This window comes from Corvus hawaiiensis, chromosome 18, assembly GCF_020740725.1.
Source record: "Corvus hawaiiensis isolate bCorHaw1 chromosome 18, bCorHaw1.pri.cur, whole genome shotgun sequence".
NCBI lineage: Eukaryota > Metazoa > Chordata > Aves > Passeriformes > Corvidae > Corvus > Corvus hawaiiensis.
Genome location: NC_063230.1, coordinates 12304359 through 12331706, shown reverse-complemented (window position 1 = coordinate 12331706; position 27348 = coordinate 12304359). Strand labels below are relative to the sequence as shown.

Below are 27348 nucleotides of genomic sequence, written 5' to 3'. Positions count from 1 at the left end.
ATTAGGGTTCTCCCAGCCTTTTTAATTTACAAATTGCTTCTCCATGCCTTCTCCCAGATTCTGAGAGTTATCACAAATGTCTACAAACACAACTGGACAAGTATTTAAAAGCAATTCTGTTCTGTATAGAGTTAATCCAGTGCATTCAAAATAACTCACCCACTAATAGCTTCACATCTCTGACGGTGAAATCCGGGTCAGGCATTCTGTAATTAGCAAAGAAAGCAATGTTAAATACTGTCAAGATAAGTATGGGTACACTCTCGTTACCATAATAAAAGAGAAATAAATGTATAGTGCTCTTTGTCCCTAGTGCAGGAGGTGGAATCAAGCAAGGCCTCTCTGAAGTGTGGACAGTGCAAGTTTTAACGACACACATGACATCTTTGCATTGGCAAGTGTACAACAGTTTCTCTACTCACAATGAAAGAGAAGAGGTGTCTTTTCAAGTACTTTTTATCAGCACCAGAGTGGGAGAGAAGGGAAGGGATTGGTACTGATTTCAATAAAATCCTAAACCTTTATAGCTTGTTAAGCAACTCATGGTGATTTGCAACTCACGGTGCCTCATGTGTTTCCCAAGGTGAGCATTACCACACTTGCCAAACTGAGGCACAGAGCAGTAAAACAACCTGCTCAAAGTCACATCGTCACAGGTTGAAATCATGGCTTGGAAATAAAATATATTTTAAAAAAAGAATTAAAGCCCCTTTGTTTTAATGACTGTTCCAACCTCCTCGTCTGGCAGAAGACAACCCGGCTGTATTTGGTGCGTTGGGAAATGGTTCAATTCAATTTGGGCTAATTCAGAGCTAAATTAAATGGTAGCATAATTGGTTTGGGGATGTTGATGCATTTACAGGATCACTTCTAACACAGGCAATGTTTTAGGGATTAATGTAATTAGAGAGTAGCCTGGTACATCAAGTGAGCGACTTCTACCTGTCAGGGACAGAGTAAAATTCTGCAGCATATAAACTGGACAGAAGAAGAAAACAAAAACAGTAGTGGGGTTTTAAGGGTGATTGACTTCATTTTACTGACAATATTTCACACTTCACATTGCACAAAAGCTGACTAAGGAATTGTAATGAAAAACAGCCCAGTGGGACCTGCCAGCTCAGTGCTCTGCTCCTCTTGTACTGCCCCAGGTTGAAGATAAACAATTTTCCTCTGGACTTTTGCCATCATTTAGTTGAAAACTAGAACAACCCAGCCCATGGGAAAACATGCAGAACAATAATTTTTACTATTAGGAAACCACTAAAAGGTAAAGTTAAAAAATGCATTTACTGGCATGCACATATCTTGAGAACTATTTGCCAAATTCTGCTTGTCCACTTTCTTTTACCCTTATCACCTTCCTCTGGTGGGATGCAGAGGCTGGAAAGTATCTTTTGTTAGTTCTCTGCCAACCCTCACATCTTTGCATTTGGCTGTGAGGGCCTCACAGCTTTGGAATTCACTCCCTTGCCGGAATGAAACAGCCTGAATCTACTGACCTTCAGGGTTCATTCAGAGCTCATCTTTCCTTTCCAAGCACTAGAAAGTCAGAAGTAGGGGAAGGAAGAACTATTTGTGGGTGACAAGAACATGCAAGGCTTGTCTGCAAATGACACAGCTTGCTTGTATTTGGGGTCGGAAACGTCCAACAATTAGATGGGCAATCTATTTCATATTCGTATAAATCAAAATAAAAACCAACCACAAAGACGGAGAACAGCCTTAGCCCACATGGATATGAGCAATTCCATTCTTTCTGAGAGCTTCAGCAGCAGTCAAAAATAAACATTACTGAAACTTGAAGAATACAATCCTTGTAAACAATAAACATGTTTAGCTCTTTGGAGAGTACACCTGGCAGATTCTTGGGTTTTTTTCTCTGCAGTCTACGGACGTGTGATACATTAAAAAAAGGAGTACACTAAATGAAAAAATTCAGGCCTGATAACAGCAAGTTTCAAGAATTCATTTTGTAGTTGGGTAGCCTTGGAAGGTCCAGCTTTAATTCCAGCCCACTCTGTTGCCACAGATGACTGGACTTCTTCAGCTCCAGCCACACCAGCATAACTGCCACACTCCCTCTTATACAATTAGGGCTGGTTTGGTACAAAACTATGATAGCAAAAAAAAAAATTTTTTTCTTTAATCTCACCAGTCATTTGGTTTTTTTCTGTTTATAAATCCAGAATAGCAGCAATGAAAGAACTGCACAGAAATGTTTTTTCCTTGATGTTATGCAATTTTCAGACAAATGTATCTTGTGTAAAGCCACCATGAATGCTTCTGAAGATTCCAAACATAAAAAATAGCAAAGAATAGTACAGCAGGGTGACTTAATTCCAAAATATGACTAACTACATTTGAGATTTTCAGCAGTCTGTAATACACAAATAGTGTTGCTTGTTTCCTCAGCCAGAAGAGAAATGCAAACACTTCAGTCTGGACTGGGTGCATTTTAGCAAATGTTTAAAGATTTGCTAGAGAATCTATTCAAATCCTAATGAGGATGAGCTCTGGTCAGCACAGGTATCTGATTAACCACAATACAATGCAAGATGACTGCTGTTCAAATGAGATAACATCTCTTCAAAGAGCATTCTCTCCCTGAGTTACAATCCTGGAAAAAGCCCTCCAAGAAAAACAGCATCTCTTCTGCTCAGAGATCACAGGTAGGCTTTCCTGCTTTCAGACTTACAAGTAGCAGCTCATGATGGTCAGAAGTACAGAGGAAAGCAATTTTCAGGGTTTCATTGTAAGGATTTTTCCTCATTCCTCTCATTCCTTGCCATTTCAGAGTACCTCCAAGCACAGTAACCAAACTGTTCAGCTCTGTACATCTGCCAGGCACAGACATGCAGGCTGACTGCTCAGCACAAGCAGAACTGGAAGCAGGTATCAGTAGTTATTCAAAACATCAGAAGTAACAAAATAATCTTGTATCATGTATTTTGTAGACCACCGTATCTCAAAAGTCACTCTACATATATGTGGATCACCCAATCTACCACATTATGATGGTCACAGCCTCCTGTGATCTGTAGCCCAGGAATGTTTGTGTCTGCAGGATGAGCTCTCATTTTCACACTTCTCTGCTGCTGGAGCAGGAGCTGAACTGGTACCATTGGCACAGCGGGAGCTGAAACATCTCCCCCGTTTTCTCCTTGAACTGAGGGGAATTTCATGTGAACTTCCTCAAACACAAGAGGAGGATCTGGCTGCTGGGAAGGTGCTGCAGTATCTCTCACTCCTAAACACTCCCCAGCCTCACTGAACAGCTCATGGCTTCTTCAGGAAGAAATTCTTGAAGCTTTTACCATTTGCCCCTTAGGAGCAGCAGTTTAAAATCAATGCATACAGAGAGGGTCTATTGAGCACTTCTTGTTGAGAGTTCAACATACAAAACTATTTTACTACATCACCAGAAGCATCATAGCAGCTCCTGTTTGCTGTTATAGTAAAGGGACACATGGTTGTCAAATACCCCAAACTCTGCTTCTTCTCTTTCTCTCTTTAAATTATACTGGGGTGGCTTGATTCTTTTTAATTAATAATTGGGACGCCCTGGTCACCTCAACTGTGAGGTGTTCCACAGTTGGAAACTGAGGTGAAACTGAGTAAAGTAATGATGCTTTCAAAAAATTATTTTTCTTTCTTTCAGCTGTAGTCAGTTACACAATCCTAATTTCCAAAATTATCAAGGAACATTCATTTAAACTATGGATTATATGGTTGATAAAGTTAATGCTTTTAATATGTCTTTCTTAGATGCTGTCACTTTCACAAAGTTGCAGGATTCTCTTATTAAAATACCAAATCCATTATGACTGGATATTAACAAAATGCTACCTCAAAAAGGCTCCAGTAATCCCATATTTAAGTAGACATTATTAAATATTTACAAAGCTGTAACCTTCTGAAGAGACATAATTATAATGGAAAACAACAGGCATCATTAGAATTCCACCTGCAATGAAGGAAAGAATTGAAAACTCAAAAACTGAAGGGAGTTTGTTCTGTCATTACAGCATGGATTGGGTTTAAAAACCTTTGGATTTCATTCCTAACTTTCACTACTGACTTATTTTTCACTGTGTAGTACCATGCTGTATGCACATAACTTTTATAGACCTCATTATCTGCTTGTTTATAAGAGGAAAATAATCATTCCTCTTCTCAAGGGTGCTGACAGTCTTACTAATTGCAATCCATTTTGAGATCATCAAAAGAAATATCAGATACAAGTGGAAAGCATAATGGTTATTTTATAAAAGCATTTATTAATCACCAAAATTTGGTTGTAACTTACTTAATTCCCAGTCCATCCTTATTTCTGAAGATGAGGGGAACTCTGAGAGCTTCTCTTTGCACATACTCAAAAGTAAAATCTGTGAAAATGAATAAGAACAACATCCAAAGGCAGTTACAATGGCGTTGGCACCTCACGTTACATTTTCTCAGACTCTCCCCATTTCTCTTTTCTCACCAAAGAATTCCCTATCACCTCAAGAGAAATAGAAAGAGAATGCATATTTTAGATCCAAACCGGAAACCCAATGACAGACAATGCTCTCCCAGCTGCTCCCTATTTTTCCTGTTCACTGATGCACATAAAATAGAAGCCAGTCAGTTTGTCAATTAAGGTCTGTGTTGAAACACCCAGGCTGTAATGAAATACCAAATTAACAGTTAAAAGATAATCCTGACTAAATTACTGCAAATCAGTCTGGTATTTTTTGGGCAAATGTGTAGTTTAAAGTGTATGTGTAAGTTTAGATATTCTAAGTTACACATTTCTGCTTAGACAAATACATGTTTTCTTATGGAGCATTATCTGGTTCTAGCAGAAAGCCCTGATTCTGTGAACACATCATTCTTTTTATGTGGGGGTTACTGTTGATTTCAACTGAACAACTTTTAATTAATCAGAAACGTAACTTTAGGAGCTCATAGTTATATTTTATACAACTCCTGGCACTTAGGAGGTCTGTGAAAAATGAATTGTGGGGAGTCACAGTATAATACACAATCAAAGTGAAAATTAAACATAAATTTGTCATGTTAACACTGGCCAGCATTACCTTGTTGCTCCTCTCTAAGGATTACACAGGACTGGGCTTTCCTGGGGATTTCTCTATGCACTGTCTGACACAATAGCAGTGATTTGGGGATTAGAGAGGAAGTTACAAGGCAGCGATTTGGGTGAGCCATGGCTACAAAACCTCCGCTCCATTTGGAGCCTTCTGCCACAGAGAGCAGAGGAATTCCTGCAGCAGCCATGGACTGTTTCTATGGCTCTGCTATTCCCCCTTTTCTACAGGAAAAAATTACTTTTATAAAGAGTCCATACACTGCCTTAAAATGGAAAGCATTGCTTGACTGTTTAGCACTACAAAATGCCCTGCACTGCCAAACCCAGCGTACACTCCCTGCAGGATATTCAGGTACACAGGAGCAGTTTAACTCCAAGATTCATCCAGCTGTCTGTGCTTCCTGGGAGAGCACAAGCATCTCAGCCTGAGCTTGTACTCCTGATGTTTCTCTGCTCTAAAACCCACACTGAAAGTAAGAGGGGGCCCAGAGGCCAAGCTCCCATGCCTGCACATGTACTTCCCTCTATTTTTACAACTTTTTCTTTGCTGTATTCAGTTAGTAATTATGACAAGTAGGGATATAATGTTCCTACTTAAGAGGTACCAAATCAGAGCACTGTAATTATCCATTTACAGAAACATTAAAACTACAGAAACTTTATTGCCAATAGTCTCAAAGTAAGTGCAGTGAATACTCCATTTAACTAAAGTTACCAAGTAAATATTTCTGTGCTAGAGAAGTCGTCCTTTCCCATACGCATCCCCATTAAAGCTATTGCCTTTAGGTAAGCAAATAAATAAACCACAGAGACTTTTTACAGACACTGATCCAAGTCAGAAAGTCAACAAACATCAGGAGTAATATTGGTGGAAGAAGCACTGGAAGCTAAATAGCCTTGCAGACTAGAGAACAAGTAGCTATGACAAACTGCATTCAAGCCAAAAATCACACCACTGCAAGTAGAGTTATCATTAAAAATAAAAACAAGGACATGGGAAAGAAAAAAAACCACTGCTCAACTAATTCCATGTGTTCATATAAACTGTTTTATTCTTACATACTACTGTCATTGTTTTGCCCAGATTCAATTCAACTCTTGGATTTATAGAGGGAAAAAAGTAAACCAATAGTAAAAATAAAACCAGAGCAAATAGCAAGGCAGATCCTTTCTTCCTAATGCCCCAACAAAGCATTTAAATCCCTTGTGGGGTTGAACAAAGCCGACACAGACCACAACAAAATAACAAAAGACACTCATTTATTTTCAAGTTCCCTAGAAAGGAGAGAGCTGCCCAAAGATTTTGGAGCTGCCAAGCCAGGGAAGATGTGGATTGTACTATCCTTAGCATGGAGCAGTGGCAGCCACTGGAGTGTTTGGAAGCTGTAGGGTAGAATGCAATCATTTTCTGGAAAATTAATTAACATTTTCCAGCTAAAAAATAGTTGCTTGTGTTTTGTTTGGAGGAAGACGGGTCAGGGTTGAGCTTATCTCCTAAACAAATACCTTCCTAAGTAAGACAGGTATTTAATTTCTCTACCGTATCAGCTTTTCTAAAAGGAGCTTAAAATGCTCATGCAAAACTACGCCTAGGGGAGAAAAGGAAATTTTCTAAACTCGATTAGTGGCTCCGCACAGTTAGAGCAATTTCAGGAGGATTACAGCCGAAACTTCTCTTTCCTGAGAAAGCCATCCTAAACAGGCATCCTCAGTCAGGCCGAGTTTTGGTGATAGCCATCTGGGATTAGGGATCCGTGTCAACAGTACAGCGGTAAATAAAGGTGACCTGCAGCCCCCCCGGCCCGTTTGATTCCCGGGCAAACCTCTCCCGTTTCCCTTCCTGCCCGGCAGCCGTGCGGCAGAGCTGGGCTGTCTGGCTCTGTTTACCGCTCCGGAATTCGAGTCACCTAAGCAAAGCAAGTAACTTTGGGGAGGGGAGCGCTGTAATTTAATATATGATAGACACACAAAGAAGTTATTGACTTTAAAGTCTCCGAGCCTGGCGAACAGGCTCATCAATCGCACCCTTTCGCAAAAAGGGTCCTGGATTCAAGAGGGGGCGGAGGGGAAGCAGGAATCACCTCTGGCTAAGTAGGGGCTGGGGTTTCGGCCTCTCCCGTGCCAGGACCTAATTCCTGAACAGTCCGGTGCTGCGCTGGGGTCACGGTGGCGGGGCACGGCGGGGGGAGCGCTGGGCGCTGCTGCCATGGATCACCGCGCTCATCCCAGCACCGCGGCGGGGCAAAAACCGCCCTCCGGGTGCGGGGGGGACGGGCCGGGGCAGCCCCCCCGGGGCAGGACAGGCTGCAGGACCCCATCAGCAGCCGCCCCCCGGCTCCCCTCGGGCCGGCGGCGTCACCGGATCCCCGGGCAGGGGCGCGGGCGCGAAATCCGAAGCCGGAGCGGAGCCGCACGTGGAGGCGGCGGCGAGCGCGGCCGGACAGCCCCCGGCCCGGCAGTGTTACCTTTGCCGTCCATGGCATGCACGAAATCCCCGTGGTACATTTTGCTCTTTAATTTCTCTTCCAAATTGAAACTCCTGATGCTGACAATTTCCTCCACGTCCGAGAGGTCCTCGTTCTCATCGTACCGCCTTCGGCCGATGCAGCGCTAGAAAAGACACAAAAACCAAAATAAAACACATTGTCCGGAAAAGAAAAAACCGAGGAAAGCACATGAATCGTGCACAACTGTTTGATGAACACATTCTGGGGGAAATAATTAAGATGGCAAGGCACAAACTGAACAAAACCTGAACCCAAACAAGCTCCAATCCATCTGCATGCACCTTTTCCATCCCGTGACACGGAACTCAGTAGGAATAACAGGTGCTTGGCTTCAGAAAAACTCAAACTTGGGCCGCTGAGCAGGGGCTGGCGCTGGAAGGCGAGCGGGGGACACGTAACTCGCCGACAATTCACAAGCTACAGCACCGATGCGTTTTGCAATCCCATAAAAAACCGTGAACGGCGGCCAACGCTCCTTAGCGACCGGATCATCATTATTATTATCATTATTATTACTATTACTATTATTAATATTATTACACGTGAACACGAGCTAATTCCCCGCGGAAGGGAAGGGGGGCGAATCTTCGCATCTGATGCCCAGCATCCAGGTTTCGGTATTTACATAATCCGAGTGTTTCCATAGTCACACCGGAAGCGGCGATTTAAAAAACCAGATCGCTTTATGTAACGCCGCGATGGATGCGCAGCCCCCGCGCGCTCCCCCCGCCGCCCCGCACGCTCGACAGCGCCGAAAGCGCGGGGGTCCGCGGCTGAGGGGCAGCAACGAGTTCAATGCGGGGGGATGGAGGGTAGGCCCGGCGGAGGCCAGTGCCGCTGCCCCGGGGAAGCTGCGGCGGGCGCGGAGACGGGGCTGGAGGCGGCCGGGGACCGGCACAAGGTAGGTCCCCGGAGGAGCGGGGGGAGCCCAGTGCACCGGTTGCCGCCGGCGGCTCTGCCCCTCTCCCGGTAGCTCTCGCCCTGCGAACCCGCCCCGCAGCCCCGCGGACACGCGCGGTGGATTAGCGCAAACCCGCACGCACCGGAAAAAAAATGATCCATGATCGTCCCACCCTGCCCGTCCCTCGGTTCCATTCCGCCCCTTCCCCACTGCCTCAGCCGCGCTCTTGCAAACTAAGTCGCTCCGCTGCCTACGTCCCACATGCATTTCTCCCTTTGCAAACAATTAAGCAAAATCAATTAAAAGGCACGAATAGGAAAGAGACCGAAGCCAGCTACACACCAATCTTCTTCCAGAGTCTTTCTTTGCCTCCATTTTTTTGGAGAGTTTCATCACTTATTTGTCAACAGTTCCTGTCCTGCATATTTGGCCCAAATGGGGAGGAGGCAAAACAAAAGCCATCCAGGGCTCGCTAAAGTTTTGCAATTTTGCACCAGGACTTTTTTTTTTTTGGGGGGGGGGGGGAGAAAGGGGGAGGGAAGGGGAGGGGGGCGGCGGCGATGCCTTTTGCAAAGTCCTAAGGAACCATGTTCAGGCGCTGCGTGCGGAGCGGGGCGCAGGCGTCGCAGTGCCCGGAACGTAAACAGCGGCGGGGCCGGGGGGGTGGCGGGGGGGCGGACCGGGGACACGGCGCGGTACCGGCGCTGGGCTGGCCGGGGCGGGCGGGGTTGATGTCCAGGGGCACGGCACAGGACCGGCGCTGGGCTGGCCGGGATGGGGAGAATGTCCGGGGTACCGGGGCGGTACCGGCGCTGGGGTGGCCGGGATGGGGGGCTGGGTGGGATACCGGGGCGGTACCGGCGCTGTGCTGGTCGGGATGGGGGGCTCGCCGGGGTACCCGGGCGGTACCGGCGCTGGGCTGGCCGGGATGGGGGGCTGGGTGGGATACCGGAGCGGTACCGGCGCTCTGCTGGCCGGGGTACCGGGGCGGTACCGGCGCTGTGCTGGCCGCCGGCCCCGCCGTGCGGTGTTCGGTCACGAGTGCGCGGCACGCAGGCGCTGAGCGGCAGCGGGGGGACGGGGACGGGGCCCCACAAAGGCGAGGACGGTCCCTGGGTTGGTACCGCAGCCCCCGCGACGTGCCCGAAGAGTTGAGCGGTTCTGCTCAACCGGGGGGTAATTTGAGCTCCGCGAGTGTGCCCGACCCCAACGGCGTAAAGCCGGGGTAAAGAGTGGGGAATTAATGTAGCAACACTTGAAAATAATCTTATAATACACGGACTTGGGGTTAATTGTGGTGTTGGCTTCGCTCCGTGCCTCTGCCACATGTGCGGAGCAGCTCGGCGCGAAAAGCGCACCCCGGCTGGTGCCGGCACCGCTCCCGGCACTGCACCCACGTGTCTTGTGAGAACGGGTCATAAAATCTAGAATGTATGGTAAACGATGTTAAACAGGTGTTAAATAAACCAAAATTGCCTTTGCAATATGCATGTACAACAGGCAGTTAGAAATCGCATGAAAAAGTAGGTAAAAATGCTATAAAGTAGCTGCTGATACAAAAAACCTGCAGGATGGAAATCCTGCAGTTCCTAAAACTATCGGCGGGTCTCATTTCTACAACACCCACTAACATCTACTCTAAATTGATGCTGAGCAAGTATTGGGACCATCTGATTGCAATAGCAGGGTCAGAGTGCAGGTTTTGAACAGCCCCCAGGTTCCACAGCGTGGCTCCTCTCTGAAGTGACATCCTTTACTCCCCATCCACACCCCCAGAAAGGGAACATCAAAGGGTACCCAAACCCAGGGTCGGGGCTGATGGCTTTGGCAGTGCTCCTCTGGTTTGCTTTTTGCAATCAGTTAAGCGTCCTAGGTACTATATGAAATATATTAAGTGTTAATGCAAAATTTAAAACACATTAAAATTCAACTTTGCAGGCCTTGCCGTTGATCTCTTTGGAACGATCCCTATTTTAATGATCCATGATGCATGGATAAAAGCAGGAGAGGACAGAGTTCTAACAGGATTTAAGGCAGCGAGCTTCTCCTTCTGAATCTGCCAAGAACTGTTTGCAGAATCTTGAAAAATTATGTAGTCTTTCTCTAACATCTCCCTATTTGCAGATGATTGAACTTTATTATGGTATGGAAGTGTTTTATAGCCTATATATTGAAGTGTGGATTCCAGATGTCTGTTGGAGCAAGTGCATTATTAATCCATAATCCTGAGGAGATATATACATATCTCGACCTTTCAGCCAAGATTACTCAATCTTAAAATTAAATACATGTGTACATCTGTAGGATTGAGGTCAGAATACAAGATAAATGGATGTTACTAGAGAATCATCAGACAAAAAACACATCATCCATCCATGCTGCAAAAGTCCACCAAAAGAGACAGAACAGAGACATAAAAGAAAATCAACTCATTTTTCTAAATATTTTTTTTCGGACATGGACAATCTTAGACTCTTGGTGTATCAAGCAAACCCACCAAGGACTGTATCCATCACATACACCTGGAAACACCAGAGCACATTTTGGAAGTGTGGAAGTAAATGTTTCAGAAACAACACAATATCTATCTATAGATCTCCAAAAATAGAAAACACTTTTTAAACCTTGTTTTAAGACAGAAATGATACCTATTCAACTACAGTTCATTATACCATGGAAATAATCTGTGTGTCAATAACAAAAAACCTATCCCAAACTTAAAAGAACTGGGAAAAAAAAAAAAAAGGATGGGAATGGGAATGTGTAGGCTGTGGATGCTAAGAATATCCATATGCACAGCTGCATTAGACAGGATAAAAACATTTAGAAGCAATATTAAATTCCCATGCTTATTGCTGGCTGATGAGGGTTGGGGCTGATTTCCCCTCTGAGCAGATTATGGCACAGTTTTCCAACAATGCCCAGAGCTGAGCCCCATCAGGCAGTGCTTGGAACAGCACAGCCCAGGGCTGACACAAGGCTGGCCTTAATCACAGTCAAAAATATGGGAAAAACACACCAACATTGTGATGCAGTGTCAAAACCACAGCATCAACTGTGGAAAGGGAGTGGTGGTTATTGGAAAGGGGCTAAGCTGAACTCTTTGAAAAAAACTCTAAAACTTTTTTTTTGCTAGACATTAAAGTAGCTTAAATTATTTAAGATCTAATCATTCCAAGGCGCTGGATCCTGACCTCGTTAGCTTGGAACTGGGAGCTGTCATTTAATTAATGTTGTGCGGCAGGGCTCATGCTGAAACCAGAGCTGAAGTGCTGTGCTTGGGAAAGCTGTATGAAGACATGGAATCATTTCACCCCACTGAGCTTTAAAACAGTTACTTCCCATTGCATAGAATGGACCGGACTAATCTTAAAACATTTTTGAAAATACTGTTTATCCTGTACGATCTACCATTCTATACTTTACCTTGGGTCAAGATTGAAGATGAGATATTTAACTATTTCACTGTTTTATGAAGGAAGCTGAAATACCATTTTTCTAGACATGGCAGATCAAAATCTTTCCTCTGCAGAAATTCCATCAACTAAACATTAAGCTCTACTTCAGATGAGATTTGCAAAGATGTTTCCTTTAGCCTCCCTAGGACTGCTGGCAAACCTTTATTTGCCTTTTGCAAGTTCAAATGTGTTGTTTTTAATGCAGATCTACCATGACTTCCACTTTGTGGTGGCTCGATTCGGGTTGGGTGCAGTAACAGGAACAAATGGAAGTGCTGATTTGCATGTGAAGCTGGAGATACGTTTTAGCAAAGCTGCTCTGCCGAGGGCAGCAGCTCGGTGTGCTCAGCACCGGATCACATTAATCACAGGGTACTCAGCGAACCTATTCAGCCTCCTACAGAAAATACAGAAGTACATTTTTAGCAGAAAAAAAGAACTGTGAGTATCCTTGTGACAGTGTACAGATTTCTCAGGGCTTTCTGGAAAGAAACTTGGACTTCTGCCACCTGCTCCGATTGTGTTCATGCATAAATGATCCAGAGAACGGGTTGACATTACCTCTAATTAGGGGTAATAACAGCCTGCTGCTGAAAGGGCCCGTTCCCTTTCTCTTGCATCCCTCACTTTCCTGCAGTAGGTCTGATGTTGGTGCAGCCACGGGGCGAGTCAGTTCAGTGACCTGATCCGGCAGAAAACTCAGCCATTAAGAAAAAAATATGTATTTATTTCATTAGGTCAATCCACTGAAGCTCTGTAGCCATTTGATCGGTGCAATCCACAGGCTGGAGAGGGCTGAGATGAAGGGAGAGGGCAGGATACACCCTTTTGGTGGCCTTCCGCAATTGCACGGGTCACAGGTGACAGCGAACTCCGGCTCTGAGCCCCAGCGTGACTTCAGAAGAACTCCCTGAAGCATTTCTAAAAGTTAATTAAGCATGGCTGACTCTTTTAGTTTCAGCTAACTCTAGAGTGGCAGTGTAGAGGTGTGTCATAATGAGTTGGAAATAATTTATCCTGTTTAGTTTGTACCTCAGATGGAGCTGTAAAATGGAACAGAAAGGGAAAAGGGTGCATGCTGTGGTCTTCATGTTTTAGTTGCAGAAAGAAGGCGTGATTCTTAATGTATGTTTTTCTGCTTAACAAACCGTTTTTTCTTTTCTTTCTTATAGGAAAGGAATGTTTATTTCATAGCTGCAACACCGAGGCTTGGAAGCTCAAAATGACACATGGGTCTGGTTTGGAAAAGGGCATGAGATGAGATGCTTCTCTGATTCTGTAGGTCCTTTTTCATACTGTTTCTCTGAATGAAATACAAACTCAGCCGTACATCAGTGTTTAACGTTGTTGTATCTTTCAAAGCCTTTTCCAATAAACAGAAGTAAGAGTGATGGACTGAAAAATAGACCAACAGTGAGTTCAAAGAGTCTATTTTAATACAATTATTTAGAAAGATACTTGAAGTCCTTGTCAGATGTATGTCTCTTGCAGGTGGTTTTTTTTAGGGAAATCTGATTTTAGGGAACAGGTCAAGACCTAGGTGTTATTAGTGCAGTAGTAATCCCTCATGATGTTACAGTTCAACCATAATTTTGCACAGAAACAAGACGAAATAGTGAACAATCAATGTTGGTTATGTACATGTACATAAACATTTGTCATGAGCAGCAATGCAAAATATTTTTAAATATGATTCCATAGGAACTAAATGACAGAGACTTAAATGTTTGTTTGAGATACGGAGGAAGTTCTAGTTACTGTTTTTTGATGGTTGTCATATCTCCCAAGAAAAAAGTGACAAAGAAATCACAATGGGTTTGTTCCTCATTGCTTTGCAATGTGGTGCTCAGACTTAGCCTCAGGCACCAGTGGGAGACACAGAGAATGTTGATTGTGGGGTGAGGACTTCTGTTCTGTTTTTTTGGGTTTTTTAAAATAATTAAAGCACACCAAAGAAAGAGTAATGTTTTATAATCACAGAAAAAACCTTTAAGATCATCAAGTCTAACCACAAACCTAACAGTGCCAAATCTGCCTCTAAATTTTAACTTATGCTGGACTTCCACTCAAATGGATCCTACACAGCAGTATGGTCACCCAAAAAAAGAGAAAGAAGGTGGTCAACATTCCGTGGAGTCAGTGAGAGAACAGCAAAGGCTTTTATGGAAAGACTAAGTCAAACTCTTTCTTCCACTGAGGTGTTTTAATGCCCCTGTAGATAAAAATCTCACCCGAAGTTGTTTATAACAAGAGGACTGTGTTTATTTCCTGAGAAGGGAATGAGATCAGATCTACATGGTACAGGGAATGCCTCTGAAGACTTCAAATCGTTAAGACTATTTTTCTTGGATGTTTTCGCTACATCTTTTTAAAAATAATGCCTTGTACATGAAAAGCATCAAGTGACCTTGTTGGTTTAGATTGTCAGTCCCTTTGCTGTGCTTAAGTAAGTGAAGGACCTTGCAAATCAGAAAGGTGTGAAGAGAAGAAAAAAGCAAAGACAATGTGCTGTGATTTTCCTACTTGTAAGTAAGGTGGAAAATGTCAAAACAATACAAACTAGCGGTTCTTTTGATTGCTAATGGAACTAGCATGGATTCATCTCCTAGGCGACCATCCATGTTCCTGTTAATAGTAAAAGTATCCTTGTCCAGCAATATTTGTACTTTTAAAATCCTATTTTTCTTAACTACAAATTGAGAGCAACAGGTTTGTTTCTTACACATCCCTTAAGCCTCCTGATGCACAAATTTGATGTGGCACAAGCAGCATTTTGCCTCACCTTTTCAGAAATCATCTTCAGAACTGTGCCAAGTGTTCGCTAGGGAGTTCTGCTCTACGCCTCACTTTTCCCTCTGTAAAACACGGAAAAAATAAATTATGGTTTAAAGGGTTTATGTGAACCTGGTAATAAAAGATCTACACTGGCATATGTAGATGTTGAAATCTTCTGCTTAATCAACCTTATCAACTGCTTGCTAATAAAGGCAGGTTTATCAAAGAGCTCTTGGCCTACAAAATGTTGCAAAACACCTGAACTACGTGACAAAAGGTTAGGTGCATCAATTTTAACTGGAAGCGAGGGTGGATGCTTTGGCCAGTCTGGATCCACAGGACAGGTGTCGGTTAAATGTTTAAGCATTTCAGGACAGGAGGCTACATAAGGAGGAGGTTGAGGCACGGCTTTGTGTTTTGTTCTGAGGGAAGTGTTGCAGTGGGACACCCCATCCTGTCCGCTGGGGAGCGCAAGGGCTCCCGCACCGGGCTGAGGGGCACAAACCCACCGGAAACGACAGATTCCCGTCAGCTGCACTCCAGCTGAGCTGCTCACCCGGGGAACGCGCGGGGGGCTCCAGCGGGGGCTCCAATCGGGGCTCGGGGCGGGGCTCCAGCAGCGGCTCGACCCCACAGCTCCGCCAGGGCCTCAGCGCCCTCAGGGCCCGGGGCCGCAGCTCTCCCGCCGCGGCGCCCCCTGGTGGCGGGCGGCGCCCCCGGGGCACAGCGTCCGCCTGGGCTGAGCCTCGAGGCTGCCGGGAAGCGGCGGCGCGCGGCGGGCCCGGGGGCGTGGCCGGGCGGCGAGGGCCAATGGGGCGCGGCGGGGCGGGGCCGGGGCGGGGCGCGCAGGCTCGCGGGGCGCGCGGCGGGCGCGGCCCCGGCCCGCCAGAGCCGCGCTGCCGCCATGGGGTGTTAGCGCGGCCGGGCCCGCTGTGCTGGAGAGAGCCGCCACCTCCCGCCGGCCCCGCTCCGCCTCGCCTCGCCTCATCTCACTTCGCCTCGCCTCGCCTCGCCCCGCTCCTCCGCCCCGAGCCCATGAGCCTGAACGAGCACTCGATGCAGGCGCTGTCCTGGCGGAAGCTCTACCTGAGCCGCGCCAAGCTGAAAGCCTCCAGCCGCACCTCCGCGCTGCTCTCCGGCTTCGCCATGGTGAGCGCCCGGCCTGGCCCGGCGGGCAGGGGGGTGGCACGGGGCCGGCAGCGCTGCCGCCGCTTCTCTTTCTCCGGCCGGAGCCCACTGCGGGGAGGACGGGGGAGCCGGGCCCGGCCCGGGCGCTGCCCCCGACGCGGCGTGTGGCACCTGGGGCGGCGGGGAGCGGGGCGGGCGCTGCTGCCGCCGCCCCGGAGCGCCCGGCCAGCCCCGGGCAGAGGGAGCAGCGCTCCCGGCAGTTCGTTTCGGTAGCTCGTTTGTTTTGGAGCGCTTCATGGCACGAGTTCAGAGCTGCCTCTCGGCTTTTATCTCCGCCAGATAGTGCAAGATTTGTTTGATTGTTACATATTTCCCCCGCGGAGGATGCTCAGGACCGCAGAAGCCGCGGTGCCCGCCGCGTGTACCGTGGGCAGCTCCCCGGGGCGCTGAGTGCGGCGTCACCGTGCCGTGTTTCGGGGTGTCGGGAGCGAAGGGGCCGCGCACGGAGCCCCGCGGCGCTGCCCGGGTTGCGGGGCTTCCATGCCGCTCTTCTCCCAGACCGCGCGCCTTGCGCTGCGAGGGCAGGGGCAGCTCTTGCACTGGACCTGCTTTTAGATAACCAAGAAATACAACTGATTAAAGTTGGTGGTGCCACTCAGACTCATCCATCATCAGTCCTTTGCAGTTTAGAGGTTTCTGGTTTTTATTTAAGGAAAACTAGGGTGTTGCTTAGTTTGGAGTGGTTTGCGTGGTTTAGAAACAGTTTTTTGTTGGTGTGTGTTTTCTTTCGAGTTTGATGTGAAGCACAGTGTAGTAGCCCGAATTGTGTCATATGGAAGCTCCATTTAGTTTGAAATACAGTAACTCACAGACTTCCTCATCTGCCCAGACCTCTGACATGCAAAGCTGCAAACTCTGTCCTCGGCCCCTTTATGCAGCTGTTACGAATCCTTCACGGTTTATAAATTCGGAATTTCACTCCTCTGACTCGCTTTAGTTTGATTTTTTGCCCCGCTTGTAACAAACTGAACATTTTCAGCCGTTGAATCTACTCCTTTCCAGAGCCATTGTTCCAATGATGCTGTTGGAAAACACAGCAGCCTCCTGACGGTCAAATAAATGTCACTGTCCTCCTTCAATGGCTAAAAACAGACCACAACTCTTCGGGAGGTGGTGGAGTGCTGCTCGTTTGACTGACAGGCAGCTGTGTTCATGCGTTTGTCGGTTCTCCTGGGGTAACACGCATCCGGCAGGGAGCTCACAAGCCGCTTCTGATAATGAGTTTTCCTTGTTGAACACTCGTTCTGCCGTCTCAGAGCAGTTTGAGGCTGCTTGAGTCAGGCCTCTACGTAGAGAGAGAACATGGGAAAAAAGTAGTTTGTTGGGTTTTACAGATTTTTCTTTTAAGGGAGGGTGCATCTCAGTTAATGTAAATCCTATTATTTTAAGGTCATACTCAATGTCTTGAATTCCTTTGGGTTTTCTCTAAATATATGGTATGTGGACTCTCAAAATCCGTGGATACATGAGGTGAGGCTTCTGCTTGTTTCTCAGTTCTTTAGAATTCTGGGGGTTCAGTCTCCTGCTGTTGAAAACCGCTGCTTTTGAATTTGTTGCTTACAGTATTTCAGGAAAAAGCCACTTTGTTTCAATTAACAAAATCTCTAATTGCCAGGAATGTTACATGTGAACATTCATATTTTAGTTTTTCCAAGCTCCCCCTCAAAAAAATCCACTTCTTTTCTTCCTTTAACAAGTTCAGCGTGGAAATCCGTGGAAGTCTCTTCGGTTTTGCACTGACAGACCTAGTCCTACTCCTCTAGCCAAGACTTCCTAATCGAATTTCAGAAGAGATGAGTTAAATTTCGAATATTTTTAGATTTCTTTTAAAAACTTTATCTTTCAGAGTTGTCCCTCTGCCTTGAAAAGCTGAGCTGTTTTGCTGTCACGCCTGTGCATTGTTTACTGACTGCAGTTCTTTGGCACCTGATACTTGAACAAAATGCTGCTGAAGTACAATCTAGTCTTGGACCAAAGCTGACAACAGCAATGAAGGGTCATTGTTCCTCTCTTTTCCTTATCAGGCAAGGAAGAAAGAGGTTAAGTGACACATCCAGGACCACCCAGTGAATTGATGGGAATTGTCAGGAGTGGAGTGTGCTGGTTTCCATGCCAGCCCCACTGATCCTTGCTCTTTGATTAGACAGTACTTGCATCCTCTAGTAAAAACTAAGTTTATCTCCGCTGAACTGTTCTCTTTTTTTGGACTATTTTTGTGTCAAACTGCAGCCATTTTGCGAAGTTTATTCCCTCAGGATTGGTGATGTATACCCTGGTGGAATGAGGCATGCCAAAGGCAAGGGATCGCTCAGACAGTGAGGTGGAGTATGAAACGCTCAGCCAGGTTTCAAACCCTGAAGTGTTATGTTTCCTCAGAAAATATTAAAAACCTGTTTTACAATTAGTTTTGTTTCAGACATCAGGATTTGCCACCGTAAGTGAGCTTCAGAAACAGTTGTAGGGGCTGGTGATGGCAACTGATGTGAGAGCTGAGCTCCCCCCAGTAAACCTGAGCATTTTTTTCACTCAGGTTTCCATGGATGCTGTCATCCAGTGCCACATGTCCAAGGGAAAATCCATGAAGTTTATAATCTTCATTTAGTATACTTTTCCAATTTATGGAGCCAGCAAGTAATATCACCCCCCTAAATTGTTAGAGGTAAAGAAAGAAATTGTACATTGTAGGGTGTGTGTAGTCCATGAAAGAATGGAGGATTCCTTCCATACATCACATATTTCTCACTTCTGTATTAGAGCCCAGATATTGTTGTGTGATCTTCCCTCTCATGCCTGGCTTTATCTGTTTTTATTTCTCAATCCAGTTTATTTGAATGTGGGAAATAGTTTGCAGATTGTATCCAACACTGCAAGCACCAGCTCATCTGCACCTACAGCAGCAGAGTCAAGAGCTTCACAGTGAACAGGCTGCTGGCAGGTTATTTTTGTTTGAACAATTATTCTGACTTGGCATCATTTTGTCACCAGGGATACATCACACAGTAGCATGACAATGTCACGATATGGGAGTCAGAAATCGTAGGAAAGCTGTTAATTGCCAATAGTCATAAAACCAGAAGACTCAACATCTCCTCCTGCCACCAGTTAAAAGCTTTGTGAAAAGAACTGAGTCAGAGTTAGGGGTCTGAATTATACACTGTGGTTGGCTTCCTTATATGTAGGATTCAGATGATGATATTTACTAGGCAGCAGTTTTCTTTTAAATCTCTCTAGTGATCCAGGCTGGCTGGGCTTTGACTAGATAGGGATATATATGCTTCAGATATTGAATATCATCAAAGAATTGTCAACTCTTGCCTTTGAAATATGGCCTGTACGGTGTTCTGAAGACAGCTTCAGTCGTGTTCTGCAGAAGACTGACTGTGGTGATAAATATTTCTGAAACTGATTTCCATAACAGTTGATGCTGAGGTAAGGTTAGGTGGGACCTGGGGCCGCTGGTGTCAGAGCTGTACAGGTGCTCAACACAGCATTGTCCTTGTCCAGTAAAGGTCACTTTGCTTTTCTAAATACTGAAACAGTCTCTATAGAAGTTTTTTAGCGGCATGTAGCTGGGTTGCTGGTAGAATAACATGAAACAATGGCATTTTGTAACCTGCAGGAAAGAGGCCCAGTTTTGTGGTTTCTGCTTCCATGTAGCCTTCTGTAATGCTACTGCACTTACAGGTTAGAGCTGTGCTGGAGAATCTTCCCCCACACAAGAAGTTTCTTTTATTCCAGTCACGAAAGGGAAGTTTTGTGCCTCCTTTGAACATCCCTGTCTCGAGGTTATAGACAAGCAAAGTAGGCAGTGTGGAGTATTTGGGGCTCTTGCTGTTCTGTCTTGGAGCAGCTGTAAGTGGCTGCTGTAGTTTGGAGGATGTAAAGGGGATACTGAGCCTCTGGATAACCTGAACTTGTACTTACTGAATAGATTTGCTGTAAGTTACACTGCGTGGAGGGGTGCTACCTCCTCAAGATGCATTTGCTCCAATCACACGGGTATTGCCTTTTCTTGTTTGCTAGCAAAATAAAATGAAATCCTGTATTTGTATTCCAGTGTCAGCATCAGCAAATATTAATGTGTTTTGCCATTCTGCAGCATACAGTAATCTGCAGTCAAGATCCTGGACTAATGGATAAATGATGCTTAGTTTCCCTTCTGTATGAAACCAGTAAATAAGATCATTATTTTGACTTATCTGTTTTTAATTTCCAGTAAGTTATTCTGGCTCATACAGAGTCTCTGTATGAGTTGTTTATAACTCTTTATGAATGGTGCAGACAGTCTGTGAGAGCCTGGCTCTGCGCCTCTGCCTCTGGAGTGAATAGTAGTCAGGAAAACAGGGAGCCAGCCAGAGGAGCTGATTCCCAGTGATGCTGTGACACTCGGCTCATTATTGAGTTTCCTCTGTGGTCCCACCCATAGACAAGCAATGATGGATGGACCCTCAAAAATGCAGTTGTGATGTTTGATCAACACAGCTTTCTTTTCAGCCATTCCAGTGCTAGACTGTATAAAATGCAGTCCCAGTTCAGGGTTATGTTCCCACCAACCTGAGCTCAGAGGCATCTTTGTGGGGAAGGGGAAGAAAGGAAGTCATCTATAAATTATAGCTCATAGATAATACAGATTTACTTGAGATAAAGCTTTTTATTTCCTTTTCTCTACAGCACTGTCTACTGATTCTGAAAAAGATGTAAGCCTGTGATTTTAATTTAAAAGCAGGGGCTTTATTTAAGCCCCTCTGATCGAATAAGACATGAGAGCATTATGAATAAGTAAGTGAAATGAACTTGGTCAAGGTATTGTACTTTAAAAGAAGTTGAAGTGCAGATTCTTCTAGAGGGCAAGTTGTTAAATTTTTTGCACTGTGGTAGTAATTAGGCTGCTGTGACTGAAATCCAGGACTGTTGAAGGCTTAACAAGGTTATGTGCCAGAATTCAGTTATCTTCTGAAAACATCTGAATACCCACTGTTTTTAGGCTTATGAGAGCTTCAGTCTTGTGTCTTGATGCTATGAGTCCTTTAGTTTTGTCAAGAAGCTGTACTTCAGATGTACAGCTTTGGCAAGAGCCATAGTAAATCTGTCAGTCATATCTGTAGGATGATCTGAAGTTAAAGTTAGCTCTTCTTTGAACCGGGGATTAGCCCAGATGACCTCCTGAGGTGTCTTCCAGCCCGTGTTACACTGTGACTACGCAGCAAGGCCGGGCACTTGCAGCATGGCAGCTGCACGGTCAAATCATGCAGCAAATGCTCAGAGAAGCTTTGAAAGTGGTGAAGGAGAAGGTGCTAGAAGTGTTGTATTGGAAAGTGTGCAGGCATTGACGACAGTTCCTGCCCTGAGCAGCTCTTCTGAACAAGTAGAGCAGGAACATATCCTGCCTAGAACATCAGCGTGTACCTGTGAGTTCAGGCTTTATATAAATTTGGATCATATCAGATGACCTCACCAGGGCCCTGTTCTTGCAGGTATTACTTTACAAGAGCAGTTGTGATCTGTTTATTTTGAAATTGCAGCATGAGCAAAGGAGGGAAGAACTTCTGACACTGCATCATTGTTAGAAAACAGGCACAGGCCCTCATGGTGAAAAATGAAGCTTTTTGTTTTAGGTGCCTGGCTCAAGCTTGGCCCAGGAAGTAAACTCAGAGTTGAAAAGAGTTGGCAGCTTTTCTGCTAGTTTACACTGAAAGAGTTCCCAAATTAGCTTCACTGAGAGTTTGAGGAGACAGAAAACATGAACTGATTTTTCACTTATGGGTCAGGCTGTCTGCCAGACATGAACACAAGGTGTTCAAAATCAGATGCTTGATATCATTAGTATGGAGGCATTGATTAATGGAAACACATAATGTCTTCAATATTTGGTAAACTAAATACATCAGTTCTTAAAAGAAAATAAAGTCTTCCTCTCATGAAGCTCTTCAGTGCCATGTTTATGTTATCATACTAAGTACTAGGATAAAGGATTAAAGTGTCTTGCCATGCTTTGAATCTAGGAACAGCAGAAGACTTACAAGAAAAATCTTTACGTACGAAAATGAATCCTCAGTGGTGAAGGATTGCAATTGTTCTGTGAAAAACACAGGAAGCCCAACATCCCACGAGTATGTTGGGACTTAACAAGCAATCTTGCAGAAGAGAGACCTGACAAGCAAATGCTTATCCTCTCAAATGTGAAGTTTCCCACAGCTGAAAAATGGTATTTTTAAATCCTTGAGCAAGGACTGTATGTGCATTAATATAACTTCTTGTTGAGTTTCTTGTAACACGTGGAAACTGCTTACTAGTTGGCTGGGTGGTTAGGCTTATGACAATAAAAGCTTTCAATAAAGGAATTAAAAAATTGGCAAATGGCCTCAAATGCCTGTTGAAACATGTCTGAGCAAAACCCCGGGTTGCCTTAATATATTGGGTGCATTAGTGATTCAGAGTTCTGGTGTCCTGGAACATACGTAAGAAGATGGGATCCAGGACTAGGTTAGCCTGGCTCAGCTCTTGCAAAATAGTGAGGTTTGAATGTTCCTGCTGCTTTTGCAGCTGTCTTTGGGCCCTAGTTTCCATGCCTCCCTGCATCCATATCACTCATGAATTTTTCTTCCTATCAGCTTGATGTGCTTATATTTCAGATTGGTGTCAGGTTTTTTCCTCTGCATTTTACCTGTATTTTGTCTGTTTAATGAGTTCCTTTGAGAAAGAGCACTAAATGTGGAGACCGTGGTGCATTATTTCCTCTTTGGAACTGTCCTTTGTCTGAAAGGCAAATTTACCAGGAAAGATCATTTCAGGAGAGCTGTTGGGATTGATGTCACTCATCAATTGCACGTATGCATAAAACCACCTGGCAGTTTTTAAACCAGTTAAAAGGCATTCTAGTTCATTTGCTTTATCAGAAATATCCCAGCTGGTTTTATGAGTTTCCTAGTGCTGTTATTGAATGCTGATTTTTTTACTCCTTAGGCAAAGACATGCTTGGAGATCTAAGATTATAAAAGGGCATGGCCGCATACGGTAGTGGAAGGCTGGAGCATCTTCATGAGTAGCCTCATCTTTGGGGGAGCAATGATGCCTGGGAGCACTGTGTTATCTTTTCTGGAGACACTGTCTTTCCTCCAGCTTCTTAACAGGCTTGCTTGGCTGCCATGGGCATTTTGGAGACTTTCATGTTGTGAATCTGTGTTCCAGAGTCTGCTTAAATACTTTAGTGAAAGAATCTAGCTGAGAGCTCCATGGAAAGGTGATCTTTCTCATGAAAGGTTTCTGCACTTTAGAACTTAAACCCAAATATCCAAGGAGAAAGGACCACTGAGGCTGTTTCAGCAGTTCCCTGCCTTTGCAGCCTTTTGTGTTACACATACTTCAAAAGACTTTGTAAGTGAAAGATCAAAAGCTGCGTCTTCAATTTAACATAAAAGAAGAAATATTTCACTTGAGTGCAAGTATGCTGTTCATAAGGGTCAGCTGTTTTGCTGGCATGAGCTGGAGGTGGCAAGGTGGTTGTGGGTTTGCTCTACAACAGAACAGTAAGTGTGAAAACAGTGGCCTTTGCTTGATAGCTCAGATGTAAACGTGGACCTCATGAAAAGGGTGCAGATTGACATGAAGAGGAATGTAAATTACTCTGTTTGGATCAGATGATCTTCCAGAAACATAGTGTAAACTTTGAATGACCTATAGTCAAATAATATATGATGTAGGTAACTGCATCTGTCTCCCTTCCTTTTCAGGTGGCTATGGTGGAAGTTCAGCTCGATGCAGAACACGACTACCCTCAGGGGCTCTTGATAGCCTTCAGTGCCTGCACGACTGTGCTTGTTGCAGTTCACCTTTTTGCACTCATGATAAGTACCTGCATTCTTCCAAACATAGAGGCTGTTAGCAATGTGCATAACCTCAACTCCGTCAAGGAATCTCCTCACGAGCGTATGCACCGGCACATTGAGCTCGCGTGGGCATTTTCCACTGTCATTGGGACTTTGCTCTTTCTTGCAGAGGTGGTGTTACTGTGCTGGGTGAAGTTCCTTCCTTTAAAGAAGAAAACTGACAGCACCCCACAGAGCAACAGTTCTACCATCACATCAGGACAGGCAGCAGCCATTGCATCGACGTCCATTATGGTGCCCTTTGGATTGATTTTCATTGTGTTTGCAGTCCACTTCTACCGGTCACTGGTGAGCCATAAAACAGACAGGCAATTTCAGGAACTCAATGAACTTGCTGAATTTGCACGGCTCCAGGATCAGCTGGATCACAGAGGTGATACTGTCACCTCAGCCGTCACCAATTTTGCATAAACCTGCGCTTAAGAAGATAAACCCGCTATCCTGCTTCTGCCTTATGGCGACTCCCTGTGGATGAACTGGTCAAACTGCTGATTACCATTTAAAGAATAATTATAAATATTGTTCTAACCCTTTAGAGAGGGAAAAAATGTTCCTTTCATACAAGTTTTGCTATCTGAAGGAACGGAAGTTGGGGTGTGATTGCACTGTGTGTGCAGCCCTCCTCCTGTGATCACTGTCTCGCATCTTTCTCGTTAATGCTGAATGGTGGCTGTATAAATACATGGAAAATAACATTGTACATTTGGGTATTTGTTAGGCATGGATAGAGAAGTTGTGGGGTTTTTTTCTCTGTTTATCTGATGTTGGCATTTACTAGAAGATACTGCTTGTCCTACCCATATTGCATGGCATGATACAAATTACTTGGGACATGCAGCAATTAGCGCTTGGTTTCAGCGCTAGTGCTGCTCTCCCTGGAAAGCTTGACAGATGGTAGGAGTGAAAGCTTTCCCACCACTTTCCCCAGTATGTTTTGCTGCCAAGTAATTATTACTTTGCTGATTTCTCCAGTGCCTTTTTCCCGTGGCACTTACACATTTTGTAACTTGCTAAACACCCAGGACTAGACTTACTGCAGTGTGGTGTGGCCACATGAGTAGGAATGAGACTCAACTCTTCTGTGGAAGAAAATAAAAGCAATAACTGTTTTAAAGTTCTCATGAGCTGGCACATACTATCTGGAGAGATAGATTTGCCTGTTTCTCATTTAAGAATCTTTTTTAAAAAAGATGGAACTAGATGGAAATTATCACTGGATAATTTTTTTTTGCTTGAAAATCAGAACCACTGCTGTTTTTTTTCCAAGCCAAAGTAGTAATTATTTTATACTTTTATATTGAAAATATATTTTTAATAAACCCTCAGAAACGAGCAGCAAAAGGTGCTTTCTCTGTGTTGGATTCCCAAGTAATTAGCTATGCCTTGGTCTTCCTTGTTTAGAAAAGTGTTCTCCTTGCTGAAGTATTTAATAAGTCATTATACATTTTTTGCTTCCAAAGGATCTGGAAGACAACTTTTCTTGATGTATATTTATTTATGGAAGTAGGTTATTTGTGATTAATATTGCTGCTTTCTTTCAGACACCTCTGTGACACCAAGGCTACTGTGTTGTTCATTTCCTCTCTAGGCAAAAACTTCCATTTGGTCTCCTAGGTAAGAGGCTTGTCCAAGAAAGATTCCAGCAGTTGTCCTGGGCTGCTTCAGTAATTCTGGCTATGTCTAGGAGTTGAATTTTTTGGAACACAGTTCTTCTATGGAGTAGCTTTGGGCTTTAATGGGTAAAAGCTGTTTTTTGAACACAAACTTGAGACAAGTTTCAAGCCAAAGGGAAGAAAACTTGACATCCCTGTCGTAGCTATCACTGTGGAATAGAAACCTGGGATTTTGCTGTGAGTCAGGAGGGACTGTGACAGTACAGTGAGCTGTGCCTAACAGCCTGGGCTGAACGTGGTCTCTCACACCAACCTCCATCTCAGGTTATCCCAACGTACTTGCAAACTGTGGGAAGTGCCTGTGGAGTTCAGGTGCAGAGTGTGGTTACTACTGGAGCAGATGGGGACTGATCTCACCTGTCAGCAGCACTGCAGTGCAAAGTGCTGACAAGGTCACCTGTGGTGCCTTTGTATTCTAAAAACATAATTATAAAAAAAACACAACAAAAACCTACTGGGTTGTTTGGTTTTTCAGCAGCAGTCATGGTTCACAAGCAGCAAACAGCTTTCCACTTGGTGTTTTCACAGGTCCTGTCATACAGAGGCTAAACTGGATTTTCTCAGCTCTGCCATTACATGCTTCAAATATATTCTATTCCTAAAGTAAATCTGATGATGAGGATTGTAATTACAGGCTCACAGGTGCTCGTTCATGGAGCCCTGGAGGCATCGCTTTAGTAAAGGCAATAAGGAAGCAGCATTCCAAACCACAAAATCTTGGTAGTAGGCACAAAATGTATTTTCCCATCCTTTACTGGAATACTAGTTCTGTCTTGGGGAAACAGGCCCCTAAATGCCCCCACTAAAGGAAGAAAACCTGACTTGGTATTCACACTAGAGTAACTGATTGAAAGGGTGTGGTCAGGTGTAAAAATTTTACTTGTCTGTAAATTTTGTATTTAGAAGTTACATGGTTCTGAATGGATGTCCAGAAAATCAGTTTTCAAAGTTTATTTTGTAAAATTCCTTGCTGTCCTGGATAAGTAACTGAATTTCTCTTTGATTTGTGGATCTTTTACAACAGGACTGAGAAGTGTGGGGTTTTCTTGTTGTTTAAAAGATACAGAATTAGAAACTAGTGGGACAAGGTTATTTTTCATTTTCTCAAGCTGGTAGGCTCTGAGCTAATGGCGCTGTTATTACAGCTAATTTTCTGACTATTTTCTGCACTTTAAGCCACAATATCAAGTATGTTTTTCTCATTTTCCACCTGTGGAAATGGTCATGAAAGTTACACTTTGGGTACCTTCGTGACTGTGTACCCAGGCAGTAACCAGACACAAACACGTGGATCTAAACATTGAGTGCACTTAAAATTTTTTTATCCCTTATTTATACTAACGGTGTTAGGCATTTACCTCAATCATTTTAAACATTGGTTATTGTATATCACTTATTTGGGTATAAAATACTTTCATGAAATAAAATATACTCAATTGTTGCGGATTATTTGGTATCTAGAGGCCTAAAATATACTTGTTAATTGAAACATGAGCTGTTGTAACTTCAAAAGACATCTTGGGTCACAGGTATGTATTGGGCTATGTTTGGGGGCAGTGGAGGACACAAATACTTGATTGTATTTTTCTGTGTGCTTTCAGAACACATACTAGAAACCCTCCTCTAAAGCAAAGACCTCGAAACCAACAGGAGGGTGATTTCTTTGCAGGAGGAATAAGTCAGAGGAGCTGCGCGAAGAGTCGCTCTGCCTTTCTTGCAGCGTTTTGGTGCTTGTCTTTTGGGGTTTTTTCCACTTAATTTTTTTCTTTTCCAAAATAATGGGGGTGGGAAGAGGCTACTGAGCAGAATGAAGTGTACCTGAGCAGCCTTGAGGGAAGGGTGAGGCAGACCACGACACGATAACCACG

General features: G+C 44.5%; 2 protein-coding genes and 1 long non-coding RNA gene across 8 annotated transcripts in view; 2 read left to right on the top strand and 1 right to left on the bottom strand.

Moving 5' to 3' along the window:
- KDM2B (lysine demethylase 2B) overlaps positions 1–9021 on the bottom strand; it is a 108002-nt gene extending 98981 nt beyond the window's left edge. For 2 of the 6 annotated variants that reach the window (XM_048322904.1, XM_048322905.1), the window contains exons 1-4: positions 8843–9021; positions 7558–7702; positions 4310–4388; positions 160–206 (exon numbers count right to left, since the gene is read on the bottom strand). In XM_048322904.1, the coding sequence (XP_048178861.1) occupies positions 160–206; positions 4310–4388; positions 7558–7702; positions 8843–8893 (322 nt within the window). In that variant the 5' untranslated portion in view covers positions 8894–9021. Of the gene's footprint in view, positions 1–159; positions 207–4309; positions 4389–7557; positions 7703–7880; positions 8101–8139; positions 8212–8842 lie in introns of those variants that run through there. The other 4 variants (XM_048322907.1, XM_048322910.1, XM_048322908.1 and 1 more) reach the window with 3 other exon arrangements.
- LOC125335359 lies at positions 8275–14885 on the top strand. The gene is made up of 2 exons (XR_007207428.1): positions 8275–8500; positions 13131–14885. It is a non-coding gene; the product is annotated as an uncharacterized LOC125335359 (long non-coding RNA).
- Positions 14886–15598: 713 nt separating this feature from the next.
- Positions 15599–26929, top strand: ORAI1 (ORAI calcium release-activated calcium modulator 1). The gene is made up of 2 exons (XM_048322918.1): positions 15599–15882; positions 23652–26929. The coding sequence occupies exons 1-2, from the start codon at positions 15769–15771 to the stop codon at positions 24216–24218; spliced, it is 681 nt and encodes a 226-aa protein (XP_048178875.1). The 5' UTR covers positions 15599–15768; the 3' UTR covers positions 24219–26929.
- Positions 26930–27348: the final 419 nt, after the last annotated feature.

Excerpts from the sequence above, each read along its gene's own strand:
- ORAI1 (XM_048322918.1), top strand. The coding sequence starts at position 15,769 with ATGAGCCTGAACGAGCACTCGATGCAGGCGCTGTCCTGGCGGAAGCTC. Across the intron at positions 15,883-23,651 it reads TGCTCTCCGGCTTCGCCATG|GTGGCTATGGTGGAAGTTCA; the intron begins GTGAGCGCCCGG and ends CTTCCTTTTCAG.